The 21,802-nt window shown below is 37.8% G+C and overlaps 1 protein-coding gene across 1 annotated transcript in view; it reads right to left on the minus strand.

Moving 5' to 3' along the window:
- IQGAP1 (IQ motif containing GTPase activating protein 1) overlaps positions 1-21,802 on the minus strand; it is a 97,886-nt gene that overhangs the window by 43,013 nt on the left and 33,071 nt on the right. The window contains exons 4-13 of the mRNA XM_057720406.1: positions 20,621-20,698; positions 15,954-16,030; positions 10,242-10,309; positions 9,030-9,143; positions 8,295-8,473; positions 7,490-7,574; positions 3,387-3,550; positions 2,513-2,597; positions 1,545-1,708; positions 1,169-1,329 (exon numbers count right to left, since the gene is read on the minus strand). Coding sequence (XP_057576389.1) covers positions 1,169-1,329; positions 1,545-1,708; positions 2,513-2,597; positions 3,387-3,550; positions 7,490-7,574; positions 8,295-8,473; positions 9,030-9,143; positions 10,242-10,309; positions 15,954-16,030; positions 20,621-20,698 — 1,175 coding nt within the window. The remainder of the gene's footprint in view (positions 1-1,168; positions 1,330-1,544; positions 1,709-2,512; positions 2,598-3,386; positions 3,551-7,489; positions 7,575-8,294; positions 8,474-9,029; positions 9,144-10,241; positions 10,310-15,953; positions 16,031-20,620; positions 20,699-21,802) is intronic.

A 21,802-nucleotide genomic window follows, 5' to 3' on the forward strand; every position in this document is an offset into this window, starting at 1 on the left:
ATATTTTATAGAAGAGCTGGCTCCATCTCTTTAACAAGTCAGTGTCATAAAGAAAAGGACATTGCTAGATTAAAAGATACCAAAGGGATACAACAATCAGATGTTAACATGTGGTCCTGGATCGGACCCTGGTTTGAACAAACCAGATGAAAAGAACAAACAGTTTTAGAACAAGTGAAGAAGTAGGAAAATGGACTAGATTTAGGAAGTATTAAAAAAGTATTGTTACCCAAAGAAAACCATAATCCCAAAAGAAACTTGTACCATAATGTTTATTGCAGCACTCTTTACAATAGCCAGGACATGGAAGCAACCTAAATGCCCATCAACAAATGAATGGATCAAGAAGATGTGGCATATATATACAATGGAATATTACTCAGCTATAAAAAGGGATGAGATGGAGCTATATGTAATGAGGTGGATAGAACTACAATCTGTCATACAGAGTGAAGTAAGTCAGAAAGAGAAGGACAAATATTGTATGCTAACTCACATATACGGAATCTAAAAATGGTACTGATGAACTCAGTGACAAGAACAAGGAAGCAGATACAGAGAATGGACTGGAGAACTCGAGGTATGGGAGGGGGCGGGGGGTGAAGGGGAAACTGAGAAGAAGCGAGAGAGTAGCACAGACATATATATACTACCAACTGTAAAACAGTCAGTGGGAAGTTGCTGTATAACAAAGGGAGTCCAACTCGAGGATGGAAGATGCCTTAGAGGACTGGGGCAGGGAGGGTGGGGGGGACTCGAGGGGGGGGCGTCAAGGAAGGGAGGGAATATGGGGATATGTGTATAAAAATAGTTGATTGAACCTGGTGTACCCCCCAAAAAATAAAAATAAAAAAAAAATAAAAAAATAAAAAAATTAAAAAAAAGTATTGTTGATCTGTCAGGGTATAAGAGTGTTATTTTGACTATATAACAAATATCCTCATTGTTTTAAATAAGCATACTTATAAATTTAGGAGTGGAATGCTATGGTATCTGTAATTTACTACAAATCCTTCAGCATAATAAAGAATAAAATGAATCGAAATAGAGAAAAAGAAGGCGATCACACTGAAGTCACAATGCCTGCAAAGAAAATAAGAGTGTTAGCATATGAAAGACAGAGGTGACAGCTACCTAATGGATTCAACCCACCATTCTGGGCACCCACCTCTGGCAGTTTTCTTCTTCAATATTTGTAAGGCCTGTAACTGAACTGCTCAACTGTTTCCACACTGTATTCATGTCTCCGGATTCCAGCGCCCTGTTGATTAGGGCCACCGATGACAACATCTCCACCGCAACAGAGAGCTCAGGATGGGTGAGACTGTGCTGTACAGAAAGCATGAGAGGGGGAGAAAGAGTAAGGAAAGACATTCTGGAATACTGAAGAAGGTCAGAAGTTTAATAAAACCATAAGGAGTCTAAGTATCTGGTTAAAAAAGAAAGGGGGGGAGGGGTTTTCGACCTAACTATACCAAGAAGTGGGTATTAAATTCACGTCCACTCTGTTTTGCTCACAAACAGCACAGGTTCAGTTAACTCACCTCAGGACTCTGCTGCTGCAGGGTAGCCAGCTCCTTCTGATAAAGATCGGCAGCAAACGGATACACCTGGGGCAGCTGGGCTTCGGGATTCATTAGCTCCATGACAGTCTTCTCGGCAACACCCTTCTGGATTGCAGCATTAATTGCCGCCACAGCCGCCAATCCTGGGTAGAAAAGGAGGTCAGAAAGGCAGTTGGCTTCGAGAGCCCTGAGGGGAAGCAGATGCCAGTTTTCACAGAAGAAAGTTATATTCTGTGGATACAGCCAAGAAATCTGAAGTAGAACTTTCATCGTTAGAAAGCAGCCTCCTTGGTATGAGGGTGAACTGCATGGTATGTGAACTACATCTCAATAAACCTATTTTTAAAAAGCAGCCTCCTCTTCACCTAACCCCTATTTTCTTTCCACTCCAAATCATCCTGCCTGCTACCACTACGCTCTACCTAAAACACCCTTCCCCTACAGGGGGGAGCCTGGCAAAGTATCAGCTTGTTAAGCTGCCTTTCAAAGCTTTCCACAATCTTTCCAAGACTTTATCTTACACAACTCGGCCTAAAACATCTGCAAAAATTTTATTCTAGCCACTGTTCTTTAAATACACCTTTCATCTTCTATCCCTCTGCTCACACTTCCCTTCCCCCTGTTGCCCCACATTCAGAACATCCTTCTCTCCCTTCTTTCACCATCCAAATCTTACCAATCAACCCCTAAGCCTTGTTTCCTCCAGATGCTTCCCTAACCAACCACATAAGCATGCGCTTACTAGCCAAAGTGAGCCTACACCATCTCCGGTTCTACTTTTAAAACTGAGGACATCTACTGCCACCAAAGGTACCTGGTAATTGATTGTGGCTAGTAGGCTTAGGGTGGGGTGAGGAGTGGCAGAATCTCAGGCCCCTCAATGACACAAAGTCACTTTCCTCCCCTACGCAGTATCTCAGTGGACATGCAGCTGAGAGGACTCTTACTTCTCTGATATTGCTGGGCAGCAGTGTTTGCGGCATCCACTCCAGACTGTAGCTCCTCCTTCTGCAGCGGCTCAGCCTGACCTCCCTGAGAAAAGCAAAGAACTCTTAGGTAAAGATGACCCCAGTAGTTCTCATATCTCAACAGCAATCACCAGGGACAGAGAGCCACAGACATAAAAGACGGCTTCAGGCTACACTCAGCCAAAGCGTCAGCCAGAGCTAGAGCCAAACGCCCTTGCCAAATTTGGGGTAGAGCGACTCTCCTGATATAAACACATTTAAAAAAAATATTTTGTAAAAAGCATCAAAATGCTCTGAGATAAAATATTTATAGAATCATTAGCACATTAATGCTTTCTCTGGCCAATGCTGAGGATTTATAAAATGTATACTTTTCCTTATTTAGAAAAAGGAAAAAAAAAAAAGCCCCTCATATTTGTTCTTAAAAAAAAAAAACCCATAAAGTACAATCCCACACAGTCTACTCTTACTGCATATTTCCCAGTGTTGGCCAGAGGAAACTCGTGAGGTATGGTTCTTTAAAAGTGGAAATTCTGAAGTAACAATGTAAAATTTCAGGCTCTCTCCAATGGCTTTTAGTTGGGGATTTAAGGGACTTCAAGTGAAGGAGCGGTCAGACTCACTTGCCCAGAGGGTGGGCAATGTTTATTTCTAAAAGAGGATTTACAACCCTAAAAGCAAAAGAGAGCTGAAGACAATGTGTATCTGAGGATATTAAACAGCTTAATTCATATGCAGGAGAAAAAGTTATATCGGAGAAAAAAAAAAAGCCCCATAAATATCTTTACACGACAGCACAGGATTCAAATGGATGTCTATAAATCCTTGCAGGTGCAACTTAAGATACTTTTACCTCTCTCTTCTGCTGCCTGTCACTGAGGAGCTGCTTGAGGTACCAGTCACTGTTCTGCTGCTGTAGTCCTCGAAGGCCCAGTGCTGGTGACTGCAGAATCTTGAACAAGGCCAGTGCAGATCCCTGCTCCAAAGCCAGGTCTATATTCGCTAATGCAGCAAAGGCTGAGGAGGAAAAAAGACAAACGCTTAAGAAAAAACTATATTAACATTATAGCCTAGAATATTTTTCCTTCCCAAAAACCAATCTCAGTTCCAGATCAGGGAAATATAATTAGATAGGCTTTATTCTGGAGTATCACAGAAGGCTTAGACTTTGGGGTTGGAGGAGAACCTTAAAGTCAGCAAGTCTAGGGGTTCCCAGGGTGTTCAGATTTAACAGATTCCTGGACCACACACGAGGCCTACTTAAAAGTTTCTCGATGCACAAAGCTTGGCACCAATACAGGCAGCAATATAAGAGGCACCAATAACACACGCCTGAATTCCCTCTAAAATGCCAAGTCGTTATCCAGACTAAACTGCTAAACAGGAGAAGGTATCTCCCACAGCAATTACTACATCTCTGGACAATTCTGTTTTTAAAAACTGTTAAAGCTCTCGCCCTAGAGTCGATACTTTAATACATCCAACCTCCCTCCCTGTGACAGTCTACACCAGACTAAAGAGCCTTAGTTCCTTCAACTATCTCGTACACAGCATCATTCTGAATCCCTTCGTTATCCTGGCATCTACCAAATGTACTCTGCCCAAAGCAGTGCCAGACATCAAGGCTGGTCTGACCGGTGGAGTGGAAGGGGCTCTCTACCCTGTTTCAATATTCTCTACTTCCAGTCACAAAACCTGACGTCACATAAGGGCTTTAACATATTATCTGAGAGTAAAAATGCAGATTTTCCTTCATCAGAAAATAACAAAGATATCTTCCTCATAAGATTCCTCATAAGATTAGATGAAATCATACGTATGAAAGTACTTTGTATATTGTAAAATAAGTAAGGTAATATTAAGTTGAAAGTCAAAACAACGTATTTTCTGATTTCAGAAATGACAGCCACTGGAAAATCATAATTATTGTATTATTTTCAGCTTCCCTATTTTTAGAAGAGAAAATAAAGCTCTCTCTCTCATGCCCCACCCAGGAATGAACATCTGATTTTATTACCAAAGTAGCAAAACAAATCAATAATGAAATACTAAAAATCAAAATATTTGGGGCACAGAAGTTCTTATCAATTTTAACTGTTTTCATTAGTGAAAAAAAACAAAAAGAAAATTAATGTAAGCTGTTATAAAGGAAACAAAACAGTCCAAGAGAAAACAAAGTCTCAAACTAGAATTAATAAATATCACCAAGAGGTAAAAGGATGAAAGGTTAGATTCCTCAGAGGTTCCCTTCTCCCCAACATCCTCCCCTACAATTCAGCTCACTGATCACCACATGAAGGAGGTGAACAGCTCCTTGACTCATAGCTGCAGGTCTATGTGGCCATGAGCATTTTTCAACAACATGGGCCATGCACCTGCTACAAACATAACTGTGAACAAAACAGACAGGTTATCTCCATCCTCAGGGAGTTTTTGTAGTAGTGGGGAACAGGAAATACAAGCAATATAGGTAACAACCAGGCTTCCTCTAGGTAGGCAATGCAGAATCTCAGACTATCTATCTGCAAAGGCATCTAGTCAATTATGCTTGTACTAGAAATGTAAACTTACTACTTAAATAAATATGTAAATATTTAAATCAGTAAATGAACGTTTACTAATACTATAAAGCTTAGAACATTATTTAAATACTTTCTCCCACTATGCTTTAATTATCTAACTCTAATTTTTCTTACCCTACACTTAACGAAAAATAAAAACTTTTTCTCGTTTTTAACTATTTGGCCTGCAGCTTTCTTCTGGGGCAGCAGTAATGGCTTCTCAAGCCCTAGGGAAAGAATCTTATCTACAATTACATTAAGATGATTCCTGGGACCTAAAGTCCCTCTATCTTTCTAGCATACAACTTTCTCTTGTCTCAGACTTTCTCTACTATTAGGAAAAGATTGTCCCCCTCTAGGGAATTCTGCCTTATCCTCACTTTCTTATCTACCCTAAGGATCCCAGTGAAGGTTCATATACAAACCTTGAGGAAAAGTCATCATTCTTTTATTCTATGCCTGTATTGCACACACCTCTGGTTACCTTGAAATCACTCATTGTATTGTTCTAATCAAGTTGCCCTGAAATTATTCATTTGACTATCTACCTTCCTCTCTATATTGAAAGCTATTCGAGGGAATTTTTACTGTTTTGCTCCTCTGACCGTGTGAGAACAATATGTATGAAACACTTTTAAAACATATACATATGTTTCTTATAAGTTTATAACTGAATCTAATATAATTAGCCAGGTAGAGCTATAAAGGCTATAAAATCCCAAACAACACAGTAGAGAAAAATCCCTTAGTAAATAAAAGAGTATTTTATGCAGTGTAGGGAGCAGGGAATGTGCTGGACTTTCTTCTCACACAGAGAATTAAGTACAACGACATTCTGGTTTATACCTGCTGACTTAAGTAGTATTCACACAGATAAAGCACAACAAATCACCCACACATGAATGGAACTATTACTCTGTTCGGAAAGCTATTATCCTACATGAACCAGAATGGAAGAGAACACAAAGACTCCTGGTCAGGGTTTAGAACTCCATATCATGTGGAGCTGGTAAAATCTTACAAATTCTCTCCCGTTATTCAGAGTGTTAGTTCAAGTGAGAAATTAGGATCTCCAAATGGACAAAGAGGACACTGATTACTATTACTGTTACAATTATTATCTTAATCAAGATAAGATCAAGATCAAGTCTGGTTGAATCAAATAAGGTTTTTTAGTACTTCTGGTGGACTGAACCCTATGCTAGGAATTACGAGGATTTGAAGAGAAGCAGAAATCATAAGTAAACTCTACTTTCAGTTTATAAAGATGTCAGAAGCAAAAAGCAAGCAATTAAAACAATACACAATTAAATACAAAGTTGTGTGGTTTAGCATATAAATGCTGTAGGAGATTTGAAAGGCAAGCATACTGTGACCTAGGATAGGCACTGAGGTGAGAACTGAGGTGAATCTTGAATGATGGGTATAATTTGGATTAGGTAAGAGATGAGGCATGAGGGCATTACAGTGGGGAGATTACATGAGTAACAAAAGTGATGATAATATTGTTTATTGAGTGCTTACTAAATACCAGGCAATTTACACACATTATCTCATTATTCGGATAACAACTCTATGCCACAGGTGCCCAATTCCCACAGCTATTAATATGAGGGCAAGAGATCAAATCCCAGGTCTGAACAACTCCACAGACACTTTTCATGAGTCACGAAATGAATACAATGAATATGGGAGACAATTAGGCACACGAATTTCTACAGAGTTATATGCATAAAATACTGCATAAAGAACTCCACCAGGCTAGGGATCTGCATTTCGTCTGGCAAATAATAAGGAACTAACACAAGCTCTTTTGTAGAAAAGTAAATGAAAATGACACGTTCAAGATATTAAATTCTCAAAAGTGTGTAACACACAAAAATCAATATGAACAGTACAATCTCATTTCTGTTTAAATATATATGAACAGTACAATCTCATTTCTGTTTAAATATGTTTTGAAAGATATGTTAAAAATATCAAGAGTGGTTATTCTAGGTGACAGGGTCTAATTTTTTGCTTGTTGTTTATTTCTAGATAACTTGTATTACTCTTTAAAAGAAAAACAAAACTGTATTATTTTTAAAATAGGAAAATAAAATCCCTATTCAGATTTAAATGTCTAACACAGAGGGAAAGAGTGAGACTGTAGCCAAAAAGTCCAGTCTGTAAGTTACAACAGATGAGCAGATGGAGGAGTGGGGGCCTGCCTGAGGACAATGGTAGCCCAAAGAGAAGACATATGAACACAAAAGATAGTGAACAAGCAATAGTTCCTAAGCAAACCCACGAATATCTGAAATAAATAAACTTAAACCATGCCATCATCGGTCCAAGAAAAGATCAACAGCCACGTTATTCTGTAACACTCCTTTAGGTGCGGGGACATACTTACTGTTGACTTTGTTTATATTGCCTTGAATTTCAGCTTGAGTGAGCAGCTCCTCATAAACGTCCCTTTCTCTCTCAGAGCTTTCTGTCTGAAGATGAACAAAAGGTGTAATTAAATTAGCTCAGGTCTCTATGAAAACCACAGAAATACATTTGTGCTCCTCCCCCACCAGGACAGAACCAAGAGCAAGTAAGGGTGTGGCTTAAAATCTTTAATAAGGAACAAAGCAAAATGCTACACAACTGTAACTGAAGACTTAAAAAGGAGATCCGTTTGTAAATAACAGGTTCAGGGGGTTCTTCCAGAGTCAGGCAAGAGAAGGAGGCACTGGTTAACCCAGCCCTGCTCACTTGTGAGTCTGCATCCTTGCCTCAGACCTGAGAAGAACAGGTACATCCAGGGACTAGATCTCAGAGCCTCTCAGTGGTTTGCACAGAATTCAAGAAGAAAGTAGAAGTCAAAACAGAATCTAATACCATAAGACTACAATACTGGGTAACTCCATTTCATTTATACAAAATTCTAAAAAAGGTAAACTAAAGTGATCAAAAACAGACTGGTAGTTGCCAGGGTCAGGGGTGGAGAGTAGGAGGCAGTACAGATTGACTGCAAAGGGAGGTGTGGGAACTTTTGGGGTGATGGTTATGTATCTGCACACATTTGTCAAAACCCATCAAACTGTACGCTTTAAATGGCTGAATTTTATTATATGTAAATTAATACCTCAATAAAATGGATTTTTAAAATAGTCATATTAAACAATGAAAGAATATAAATCAGTTATAAAGAACAAATGTTCCATTTTTACCCTGTTTTTAGCATTTGTCATTTTGTCCTGCTTGGCCTGGTAAAGTACATCCTGGTAAGTGGAAGCCGAGGGCTCTTCAAGGTTCACAAGCATGGCATTGGGGTTTTTCAAAGCTGCAAACGTGTCAGCTGGAATTCTATGATCAATAGCTTCATTAATGGCGATAACGGCAGCATGTACTAAAAAAAATTCAAAACATAGAACACTGAGGTTATATAAAGTAAAGGATGTACATTACGCATTTAAATACTGCAACCCCCATCACAGAAAGAGGCTCCTTTTCATAGATGGAGGGGTTAGCGGAATCCCCAGATCTTGTAAGCCCAGATTTTCCCTTCTGAGGCACAAACCCATAGCTCTACCTGTGATTCACGTCTGGAATGCTGAATCTGGAACCTTACAGGGAAATATTCATAAGACACTTTGCAAGGAGCATTTGAGCATTTGTTATGGAAATGTTCACCCTCAATCATGTAAACACCAACAGAAAATAAGAAACTCAAAAAGGCACTAAAGTGTAGAATTCACTTTCTAGTGCTTTTATTTTAATCAAAATCACTCACTTATTTCCAAATAACAATAGCATAGGTAACTGTATAGCAGTGTTTAAAACTACATCTACTGACCTAAACTTGCTAGCAAAATTCCTAATGTCCAAGACCATCATTATAGTATTAATCATTGAAAGTGGCAGCAACAACCCCAACTGAACCCACAAAATTTCTCTCTTCTTACATGCAGCTTCATCCACTGACAGTTCATTAGCCAGAATACCCCCAATCTTGCTAAAGGCGGGCATTTGGATCCCATACTTCTCCAGTTCAATCTTCATGTTGTTGATTTCTTCTTCTACAGGAAAGAATTAAGACCCAAACAAGCAAGTTAAGCATCTTTCCATAACTTAGAAAAGGACACAGATTCCTCAACTACAAAATGTACTGGACAAAATGACATCTACCTCTTAGGGTTGTTGGAAGGATTTAAATAAGATATATATGGAAAACACTTAACATGATACCTAGTACATAACATGCACTCAATAGACACAGTAATAATAATATTAGTATTGTCAAGAGCATCAGAAAAAACTAAGATACTGGCTCTATAGAATATAGTTTTCCCAAACTGCTACTTATGGCATTTCCTATAATGAACTTATTAATGGAGCAGCTTTAAAGGGAGCTCAAACAAGAAGTGAATCACAAGCCAGTTATCTCAATCTTTACAATCCAAATCACTAGCTACTATTAAACAATTTCATTTCTAAGGCAGGAAGCCAAATGATAAAGAAAACAACATGTAAGGTTTGGCCCTTGCCCCAAATCTGGGAAACAACTTCCCTGGAAGGAAAAATATCATAGACAAAAGTTGCATTACTAGTTTTTTTTAACTCCCAGGCCTACAAAATAATCACCAGTTCAAAAGATTTGAATCTGTCTTACCCTTAAGCAATATTACCATTGTTCTTTTTCTCACCAAGCCCTTATCTCCTCAAGCATCTGACTATAGCAAATACACAGAGAAACACCCATTCAAATAAGCTAAAGTTTTAAAGTTAGTAAACTGTCATCTCACTCCCTTCCTTTGCCTGGAAGGGAAGAAGAAAGACTGTTATAAAGTTTTTTTTACTGTACATGAAATTTTATGTTAGATGTTAATATTATATTTTATTTTTTACATATTATAGGTTAATATTCTTTCTAATTTACATAGAAGAAAACTGAGACTTATCAACCATACCCATGTCTTAACTGAGAGAACAGAGCCTGAAATTCCAAGTTTAGTGTTCTTTCCAACACAGCAGGAGAAACAGGTTTCTTATGCTTTTTTTTTATCTCTGTTGGCACAGTGTTTTTAAAGCCCTATGTCTTTAAGATTGGTACTGTTGACTCTCCAGGCTATTTCCACACAAATCAAGCACTTCCTGCCAAGTTTGTAACTTCTTACCTGTGAAGTCAACCTTTCCGTATAGATCTTGAATCTGAGGAGCCAGGCCTAGTTTAAACAGGTACAAACTAGAAGATATAATATGCAAAAGAGTCAGGCCTCCCAGCTGAACCTCCCTCCTGCTCTAAGTTCAAAGGGGAAAATCAGCACAAAGAGCAGAAATATTCAGAACACAGAGACTCCCAGTACTCTACCATATTCCACTTTGCAGTTATAATACTTTACCTCAGAGCCTTTTTTCAGTTTTACCTAACAAGAAGGTCCTTAAAAGTCATATAATGTAATGCAAAAAGCACTGGACTGGGAAACAGTAGACACAAGTTCAAGTCCCAGCTCCAGCACAAACCCAATGTGTGATTAGATGTTAATATAAATGTTAATGTAATGAATATAAGTGAAGTCTCTTCACTTCGGTTTACCTTTCTGTGATCAATAAGTTTTAAGTAACAAGACAGTTTAGGAAAGTCTCATGAAAATAGCAAATCTTACTTAAGCTGAATTCATCTTACTGATGGAAAAATTTAATTCAGGTACTTTTTAGAGTTTTAAATAAAGTACACATTATAAATCTTTACTCTTTAATAAAAATCTCCTAGACTCTCAGCTCCATGAAGGCAGGGACAATAAAAGTCTTGTTTACCAATGCCTACCCAGAGCCTGGCATATATTAGTAAATATTAATCAATATTTCATAGATGGATGGATGTCTGTAAACATGCGTTAGATTAACTTGATTCCAAGGATCTAGCAGGTCAGAATCAATAAATCAGAAGAGGTCAGAAGGGCACTCCACAGGAATTAACATGAGCAAGCCACTGACAGACAAGCAATAAGGGAGGAAATAATATCTAAGATACAAATCATAGAAACTCAACAGAGTGGTCTACAGTTTTTGCAGATAATCTATAAATCTCAATATTATCCAAATACAAATATGTATCATGCATATTGCATTCACAGAACTGATCAGAACTCAAATTGTATATAATATACCCAAATGCATAATCTTAAAAAACAAAAAATCAAGTGCTCTGAAAACCCATTAGAATATATACATCCACAGTAACTAATCATTTTCTCAGATAAGTACAAATATAAATAAAATGTACATGATTAAGGGCTTTTCTTTAGAATAAAATGCTCAAGATGGAAATATATAAAGTTCCCCTCTCCAAAGATTTTACATCTATTAAGTTTCCAAAGCCAAATAACTAATAACTTTCTACACATGTAATATGTTTCCCTATACATTTTTCCCACACAATATGTTCCATCTGCATTCTAAATAAGTAAAAATATTTTTTCTCCAGAAATTTCTTCCTCTTTTATTCCTCCTTTAAAACAAGAAATACGGGGATATGTGTATAAAAACAGATGATTGAACTTGGTGTACCCCCCAAAAAAATAAAATAAAATAAAATAAGAAAGTGGCTGCCACACTAACAAAAGCTTGAGCATGTCACTTTCACAGCCCCCAAGAAGAGTGAGTTAGCTTTTAAAGTCTTTTAATAGTAAATTCAAGGTGTCACAATGACATCATTAGCTGTTATAAAAAGCAGAGGAGAAGGTAAGCAAAAAGCAGATGGGCATCATCTTTCTTTTATCTCAGTTTAACTGTTAGGAATATTTTAAGGATATGCTGGAGTTATAAATGGAATCATAATGGCTACTTGGATCCTTATCCAGCATCAAAAGCACTTAACCTTACAGCTAAAACTTAAAAATTCTAACAGTAAACATCACTTTCAATCTTTGTTCCTGGTCTCCTATGCCTGCTTTTACAAATAAGCTATTAGATACCTATAACAGTCAGCCTGTAATTGAGCTCAGATTTCTTTTTCTTTTCTTTTTTTCCTATTTTAGCTATACTTCATAGCAATGAGGAGAAGGAGGTTGTGTTAGCCTACCTGGACTCCAATTATTGCTACTAACTGTAGAGTAACCTATGAAAGAAATAACTATCCCAATCTCAAAGATTACTAATAAATGCTCTTAAATACAGCAGCTGATTAGGAAACAGAACCTAGTACAGGCCCACATCCCTTACCTAAATTCTTTGGGTCAAATATTAATTTAGGATTTCTCCGATATAAAAGTTTTACAGTGTATAACAAGCCCTGGGGAAGCACCCCTAATCAAATAACATTACTTTTCTGCAGGGAGACATAAGAATAACCATATTATGCAGGTAAACATTCTAAGTAATCTCAATTAATACTGATCAGATCTTGCCAACAAATGAGTTTGAACTAAACCGAAACTCAACTTTCAGAGCTTTCAGCATGTTTTTTTCAAATTTAGGATAAAGGATTACGGGCCAATTTAATGCCCAAATCAGTTCTTAGAAAGATAAAGCATCAGGGGAAACGGAAAGGAAGTATGCAAATGTATTTGGAATAATGGAGAATTACGGTCTTATCTGAGAGTGGAATGTAATCTACAAGAGTAATTTAGTCTGACTAAAGCACAGTGACTGTCTCTGGAATAATGCCAGTCAAGACTTGGGGGTGGGGTATGGGGCGGGGTGAGGGGGTAGGGAGGGTGGGAGGGAGGCTCAAGAGGGAGGGGATATGGGGACATATGTATAAATACAGCTGATTCACTTTGTTGTACAGAGGAAACTGGCACAATACTGTAAAGCAATTATACTCCACTAAAGATCTAAAGGAAAAAAAAAAGACTTAGGGGGAAAAAAGATGGCAGGAAAGGAGAAAACAAGGAGATAATGCTTCTCTATAACTGTTGATGCAAAAGGGAAACACTGCCACACCCAACAGAGGTAAGTAAAGTGAGGAACCTGCCTTGAGCACTGCCGTGTAAAGGTAAAGAAGAGGCTCAAGCAGTTAGACACACTTTCTACACATTATCAAGTGTTGCCCATCCTTCAGGAAAAACACTGTAAGGGAGGAAAGAAATCATAAATCACCAACCAGAACACACTACTGTGTATATACTTTCTAAGCACGAACTGCACACTGAAGAGAAATGGAAAACAATAGCAGGCTTCCTCCCTTTCTCATGCTGACTCCATCATCAGAAAGGCACAGTTAATTCTTCAATCTCTTTCAGAGAATTTGAAGGCCTGAGACCCAGGTTACATTGCAGAGAGTAGTGGCTACAGCACTAGCAGAGAGGAATTCTGCCAGCTTAGCTTCTGTGCCTGCCAAGATCAGATATCCATGTGGGTACATCCTTCACAAGGTTATCAACATAGACAGACCTCACAGAACACTAAGCCAATCACAATACTCAGAATTAAGCTGATTTTGGCTCAGACATATACATCTGAAATCGCTACGTTCTGAAAATTTTCTAACACATCACCTATTCCTAAACCATTTTTTAAAATTCTCACTTTACCACTGCTCGTCCAGTATTATGCTATGTACCTTGGAGGGGAAAAAAAGTAAGGCATGATTTCTGTCCCTAAGATGCTAATAAATGTAAGAGGGAGAAAAGATAAAGCATCTATGAAAGAAGCACTATCTCTCTCTCTCTCTCTCTCACACACACACACCCCAAAACAAAAAAAACAAACAAAAAAATAAAACAAACAAAAAAAAACCCCAGACATTTAGAAAAAGGAATGAGCTGAAGTCAATGGAGAGATTTCACCAAGAACATGGGAACTGAGCTAAAACTTAACTGGATAAGCACAGACAAACATGAAGCGTGGTTTGATAAAGACAAAGTACCATTTCCTTTGTCGTTTATAGGACAGAAAGTATTCCCTTGAGAGGTAGAAGGGAAAGGAAGATTTGTTATAATGTATAATTTTGACACACACATTTATTGTGATGATATGCTAGGCATCTAAATACTAAAGAAACAAAGAGAAAGAACAAAGGAAATACTTCTTGCCCCTAAGGAGTCCACAAGAAAGCAAGCTATAAGCACAAATAGTAAGCAGAGTACAAAGCACTATACTTGAAATACTAGGTATGTTACAAAAATGCTAAAGGAGCACAAAGATGGTAAGTAGCTAATTGTGCCTAAGAGGGAGAAAGTAAGAAGATACTGACGGTAGCATTCTGAGGTGGCACCTGAAGAGCGCAGGTTGAACCAGGGAGAAAAAGGCACTTCGGGCACAGGAAACAGCACAACCAAAGGCACGAGAGTACATGGCCTGTATGTGGACGATACCAGTGCAAAGGTACACAGGAGGGAATGGCTGGAGGTGAGACTAGAAAGGGATCATCAAAATATTTTATGAAGCGTCCAATATGATTAGGGCTGTTTTAGAAAGACAGCTCTGACAGCAGCATGGCAGATGGACCAGAAGGGAGAGGAAGGCTCTAAGGAGTTTAATGCATTCATTAGTCCACAGAAGATATCTATGAGTCCTCAGTTATATTCTCTCTTTTATGGGTTCCATACTGATTCCAGTGATACCAAGGATCTGGCACACATTTGATCAAGAAACTGGAAACAACAGGCTTCTTGTGGGTCAATATTATACATGCATTCAAATATATAATTAACATTTATTAAGTATACATACAGGATGCTATATAAAAAGAACAGCCCAAACAAAAAAATCTCATACTCATGTTCCTCCTCATACTCACTCACTTCTATCATCTCCTGCTTTAGTCCTATGGCCACCAAGTAAACCTGCACCACGATGAAATACTATACTCTTAGTACCTACTCCCCTCCCCTCCCACCCTCCCTCCAGACATATCATCTCTTCCTTCCAATTTGGTACTTTGTTCATTTTAAGAGCTGAGGACCTGAAATTAAGTCATCTTCCAAATTTACTATGAAGCTGTGAAAAAATTATACCTTGTTTCAGCTATTTATTATATTTGCATTGACATGAAAATTATTTAATGAACAAATGACCTGTGAAGGTCCTACATAACTAAATAATTATCAATCAACCATTTGATATTTGCTGGTATTATTTGAAGATGTTGTCAAAATTTAAAATTTAAATTTACTACCAAAGAGTATCAAGACATAGTATATTTCATAATTCAGTTTTCATCAGCTTGAAACAAAATGGTAAACAAAAGTTTTCAAATGTATATAGTTTTTATAATTTTTAAGAGATTTTAATTTAAAAGAAAGGTGCTACATCTCAAGTAAAATGCATAGTTCAGAAACACTAGATCAATAAAGAAAGATTATACTATGTTTTTAGAACAAAATTTTCTGTTATTATAGGAATAAATAAATCTCTTCTCCCTACTCACTAGAAAAACACAGCTGCTTCTCACCATTTTGTTAAGATAATAGTGCCCAATTCTATTTGAAAATTCTGAAGCGAATGCAAAAACTTTTTCATTATACCCTGGACAAAAAGCTACATACTCAACTCAGATGTGACTCCTAAACTGCTTTTTTTTTAAAACTGAGATATGACTGACATATTACATAAGTTTCAGGTGTACAACATAATGATACGATCACCATAAGAAGTCTAGTTAACTTCCATCACCGCACATAGTCAAACAAATTACTTTTCTTGTGATGAGCACTTTTAAGATCTACTCTCTTAGCTACTTTCAAATACACAAGACAGTATTATAAATTGTAGTCACCATGCTGTACATTACATCCCCAGGACTTATTTATTTTATAACTGGAAGGCTGTACCTTTTGACCACCTTCACCCATTTTGCCCACTCCCAAAGCCCCGCCTCTGGCAACTACAAATCTATTCTCTGTATCTATATACTGCTTATTCTACCAAGAGAATCTGATTACCTAAGTGCATGGATACAGTAGATACATCTTGGCATGTTCTTTCGATCATAGATGTCTGTAGTTTCTGGATAAAAAATCTAAGAAGAAATAAAAGAAGTAGAGTAAGGTATCCACCCGCCAGGGTTCATTTAATCACTCACAAATCATCAACAATACAAGTAAAACTTTGGACAATTAGAAAACATTATCAGCATTCGGCAAATAACTCCATTAGGGTGAACAGACATTTCATCATAAGGAATGTAAATATGAATGTAAATATGAAATAAAATGATACAATACACAGTGAAAAGCACTACTTGGAAAAGCCTTATATGGTCAATCCACTGAATTTTACTAAGTATGTGAAAGTGATTTACTTACTGCAGACACAGACATGGGCAAACAAAACCCAAGTTCCAATCCAGCTTAAATCGGCGGCAAGTGTATGAGGCTCTGCAGGATTTCAGTCTTCCTAGCTGCTATCTAACATGGCTAGGCTGAGCAATAATAGCTCAACAATGAACATTTACTAAGTGCTTCAGTATGTGTAAATCACTACGTTTAGACATTGAAAAAAACTACAAAATATTAAAATGTGTTATAATGCTTGGGGGAAGTGGAAAGATACACGGATAAAGTAGGTAGAATAGAGGATGCACGCAGGAATGTAAGAGATGGAGAGTTTTCCCTGGTAGCATTTACCACAAATAATCAATTATGTGTGTCGTAATGATCTGACTCCTCCAACAGACTAAAAGCCACATGAAGGTAAGGACCAGGTCTATGCTGTTCACTGCTCTATCTTCCATGTTAAGTCCAGAGTCAAGGTCATGGAAGGAGTTCTATGTTTAATGAATCAACGAACGAGGTAGGATAGGAACAGAGTAGGTTTAGATGGAGAATAGCCTTGAATTTCAAGACCTATTCTCATGGGAATGTGACACCATACAACTCAATCTGTAATTCAGAGCAGCAAAAAAGTGGCAGGGGCGGAGGGAACAGTAGAGTAGAAAAGTAAGACTGAATTACGAGGTGATTAGAAGAATTTGGATGAGCAATAAAAGGCCTTAACTAACACAGTGAGAAGAGTACTACAGCACTTTGTATCTAACTCTATTACTATATTACTTGTTTTTATGCTTGTTTCCTTCACAATACCTATGGCTCCCGATGAGAAAGAAATGCACACCCCCAAGAGAGATGGGAGGTACCAGAATCATCTTTTTTGATAATTTTTCTAACTTTACATGCTGATTTCCTATGATTGAAATGTCTTCTCCTGAATGGTGAAAATCATAGTCAAAGTCAGTCACCCTTCCCCAAAACAGTACAGAATACATTTTAGAAAGTAACAGAAAAATAAGGTTGGGTAGGTAGGATAGAGGCAGATTACAAGGACCTTTAAAGTCAGACAAGTTTGAACTTAATATGCAGGCCTTAGAGAAGTCCTAGCTTTGGAGCCAAGGCTAAAAACAGAGCCTCGGGAAGATCTGACTGGAGACAAGACACAGGAAATACTGAATGGTGAAGAGCTGAAGCTGAGGAAGCAGGCTGGGATTTGTTTCATCAGATAAAACAGACATTGCAAATAAATGAGGAAGGCTTGGGGAATGACTGCATTTAGAAGTCCAAAGTAACTCCAAGGTGTTGAGACTGGATGACTGGGAACATGACATGGCACCACTTATACAGAGGAGAGCAGGTTCACTTGGGGGAAAAGGTAGGTTTAGTTTCAGATATGAGAAATTCTAGGAGACAGAAAGCTATCTAAGGAGAAATGTCCAGTAGCCAATTGAAGATGCTGTGTTTCTTACAGCAAAGAGTCTTCAAGACAACTGAAACCATGAGAAAGAGAGAAGGTAGCTAAAATAAGAATTACATTTTAGGGAATGCCCACCACTAGGCTATATCAATAGAAGGTAGAATAGCTGAAGAAAACAGAGGCCTATTAGGCAAATTAAAAACATTTTAAAAATCAAAACAACAAAATGTTTCATGGAGGAGTCACCCAACAGCACCAATTATAATAAACAGTCAAATGCATAAAAACCAAAAAATGATCATATTAAGTTTCTATAGTTCTGCATGTACCATATAAACAGGTTAGGGATGACATCCCCATAAATACTATATATGTATTGCCAATTACAGATCACACATTATATTATGGGCAAAAACACATTTTTAGGCTAAGTATCTTTAGTCTACATTATTCAGAAGTCTTCTGGACTTCTATAGAGCAGACATTTCAAGGCTAATAGCCATAATAATCCTATTGTTCCTGACAGTCTTTGGGGAATTCTATGTTTGTTGAGATTGTGGTCCAGGACAATGCACTACTGTTAGTAAACAAAAAAGGTAATAAAAGTACATTATTAAAAAGGCATTTTGTAGTAACAATACTATTAGCAATAGCAAATATTAACAAAGCTCTTAGCACCATTCGAAAGTGGTTAAATTGTCATTGCCCATTGGGCATACTATATAAAAAAAAGGAACAGGAAGTTACAGGTGCACAGAAAGGTCAAGTAGCTGTAAGAACTTGACGTATTGCATTTCCTGACATTTGTGGGGCTTAATTCTCACATACCAGTGCAAGGAAGAGAACTTCAACACTTTGCTCTGAAAAAGAGAGGACACAAGCTAGTCTTCCGCAAAGACTTAGCTCTGAATTTAACTCAATTCAACAGGTATGTATGCAACAGTGAACTAAGCACTCTCCTAAATGCCAAATATTCATTTCCACGTGGTTTCAGCCACTTTCTGATACTCCACACCTCATTTCTTTTTAACCTTTCTTTGGTTTCAAAAATTAAGACTCCACAGAAGAGTATAAAGAAAATAAAAACCACCCCTTAACCCCATCACACAGAAATGAAAACTATTTCTCCTTGCAGATTTTTCCCAAGAATACTCACTTTATTTTTAGACAAAAATAGTGATCTCATCTTAGCCAGAACACAAACTCTTATAATCGTAGCCTGTTTTTTTTTCCCCTCACAGTTATATATATAGATAGACATCATCCTTTTTAACGGCAGCACTAGTATTGGACTGGCTGTTAACACAATACCCCAAGTGAAGAAACGTGTGGTTTGCTATCAATGTTTTCTATCATAAGCAATACTGAAAAATCCTTACATATACATCTCTTTGTGTTTGTCTAATATATTTTTTTAAGCTGATGGGGTGGGGATAAATTCCTAGAAGTAGAATTCTTAGGTCAAAGGATGGGGGCCGGGGGGCGGGGAGGGGAGAAAGCTGCCCATGCAGGGCCTCTATGGAGTCAAGGTAGGACTAGGTAGCTAGATGTGTGATCAGGCCACCCAAGATGATTATTCTTTTGCTCTCTGTACATCTCCTGCTCAACCAGTCCCTGCTTCACCTATACCCTACTCATAGGGCTGACATTCCCTCTTAATTATATGGCCTAATCAGTAAATGCTAGTAATCTTTAGATCAGAATAGCTCCACTAGGATAGTTTATCAAAGGGAAGACATCTGCCCAAGGGGCTATGAGGGACATGCCCCCCTGTTGCTTTCCCTGGTAACTGACGAGCCAAACTGACGTCAATTCCCCTGTAACCGGTAAACTCCTTCTCCCCCCCACCCCCCAACCACACTAGCAAAGACTGCTACTGTGTTCTGCCTGCTGTCTGCTGTCCTCGATAGGGTGTCACTCCAGAGCCTTGCTTCAGACATCTGAGATTCCCTGTCCAATAAACCAGTGATGTCTCTGTTGCTGTTTCCAGGCTCTTCCCTCAGTCTCAAGGCTGGGCAACTACAAGGCCTGCAGGTCTGTGAGGTTCAGCCTAACAATTGAGATGTCAATTTCACTAAGAGCAGCATTAAATAAACTCTTGAGCAAAACACTCAAGGACACATACTCCCATATCAAAACTACAGCCATCATTCCAAATTCATCAAGTTGTATACATTAAATATGTGTGGTTTTTCTATACCAATTATACCTCAACAAAGCTATCAAAACAAAAAACAAAAAAACCCCACAGCCATCACCAAAACCAGATATAAGAAGTAAATGCCATTATACTGCCTCTACAATTTGAAATATAAAATAAACCCTTCACATTCCCTACAGATTTGGTTATTTTGAAGCTGGAAGATGACATTTCTAAAATATTTCCTATGTTTCCTAAAGTCAAACTTGAATGTAGCAACTTTGTGAATAAATAAAATTCACTGAACAGTACACTTTAAAATGGTGAATTTCACTGTATGAATTTCATTCATACAATGGTGATTTTTTTTTTTTTTCTGGATGTGTTGCAGGGCTTGCAGGATCTTAGTTCCCCAACTAGGGACTGAATCTGGGCCCTGGCAGTGAAAGCTCCAAGTCCTAACCACTAGACTGCCAGGGAACTCCCTTACGGTATGTGAATTTTACTGTTTACGATTTGGTATAGTAAAAATAAACGACATCACAGGGAATTTCTCTAGGGTGAGGTAAAGCAGGGATGAAAAATATAAAAGAAAAAGAACAAAGCTATTTCCTAAAACAAACGGAAGAAAGAGATCCTTTAATATTAATATATGTAATATCACAAATTTATATATATATATATCATAAAAGAGTCAACTGAAAATAATTTTACAGGTAGAATGAGAAGTGTTATACCAAAAGAGTCCAAACTAAGCCAGACTATGAATATCACAAAAATTACCTTAGGCAATCCAATCTCGCCCATGGCATTCAACCACTGAATCACATTATCAGTGTGTCTAAAGTGGAGGCCAGTTGCCTAAAACAAATAAAAGACCATTAGGCACTGTTGGCAATACTGAAGCAAATACTAAATAAAAACTCTCCTTGAATCAATAAATGTTTCCCTGCGAGACTTTACATGGTCCCCTTAAATTTAAGGTCTACAGCATTATGTTCACATTCTAATCCCCAGAAGCCAAATCCACATCTCAGCTCTTCTCAGTTAAGAACCATCTGGAGAATCTTCCTGTGTATAGTGCGCTCGACAGAACACGGTCTTTGGGATTCAATGATCTTGGGTTCAGTTCCTGACTTGGCCACCTATTACTGACAATGGGCAAGTCACCTCACCCTTTTGAGTCTGAGTTTCCCCATCTTTAATACCTACTTTACATCTGTTGGAAAGATTAACTGAGAAAAGGTACATAAAGCACTTAACGTGGTGTTTGGCAGGTAGAAGATACTCCCCAAATGAGGTTTTTTTCATACTACACGTACAAATATCCCCCTCTAAACCTCTACATCTGCTGTTTTTTAGGAAGGTTTACTCTTAAGACAGAGTCGTAGGCTATTGTTTTTACTGTTGCTGCAGTCTCCCCTCCTCTAACGCCTGCCTGTTCTACACACATTTTGTAGACTCTCAACAGAAGAGCTCGGGAGGTATCTTCAGAATAATCACTTATTTAAAACTCAACATATAAGTATTTGCTTTTTGATGAAGAAAAGTTTCTATTTGGGATGTTAATTGTGGATTAAGACCTACACTTTCCTTGTTTTCCTTTGAATTTAAACATAAAAAACAATAATCTCTTATGATTCTGTCTTCATCCTTAACTCATTCTGCGCTCTGGCCCAATTCTTATAGTTGACTCGTCTTACATCTGCTCTTGATTTTGCAATCCTCCACTATCTCCTATACTCATCCTTTTTCAGATAAGAGCTCTTAGGAAATCTCCCCACAGAAACTCTGTAGACAACGGAATTTGGTCCTTGTCAACATCCCAGCTCAATTAAAGCAGTCCTCTTTTTGAGAGCCCTGGGCCACAAGAATCAATCACTTATCTCAATTTTCTGAAATCAGATCACTTCCCATTTTATCTTAAATTTTAATATCATGGGGTGATTTTTTCCCCCCAAAGTT

Source organism: Hippopotamus amphibius, chromosome 2, assembly GCF_030028045.1.
Source record: "Hippopotamus amphibius kiboko isolate mHipAmp2 chromosome 2, mHipAmp2.hap2, whole genome shotgun sequence".
Classification (NCBI taxonomy): Eukaryota; Metazoa; Chordata; class Mammalia; order Artiodactyla; family Hippopotamidae; genus Hippopotamus; species Hippopotamus amphibius.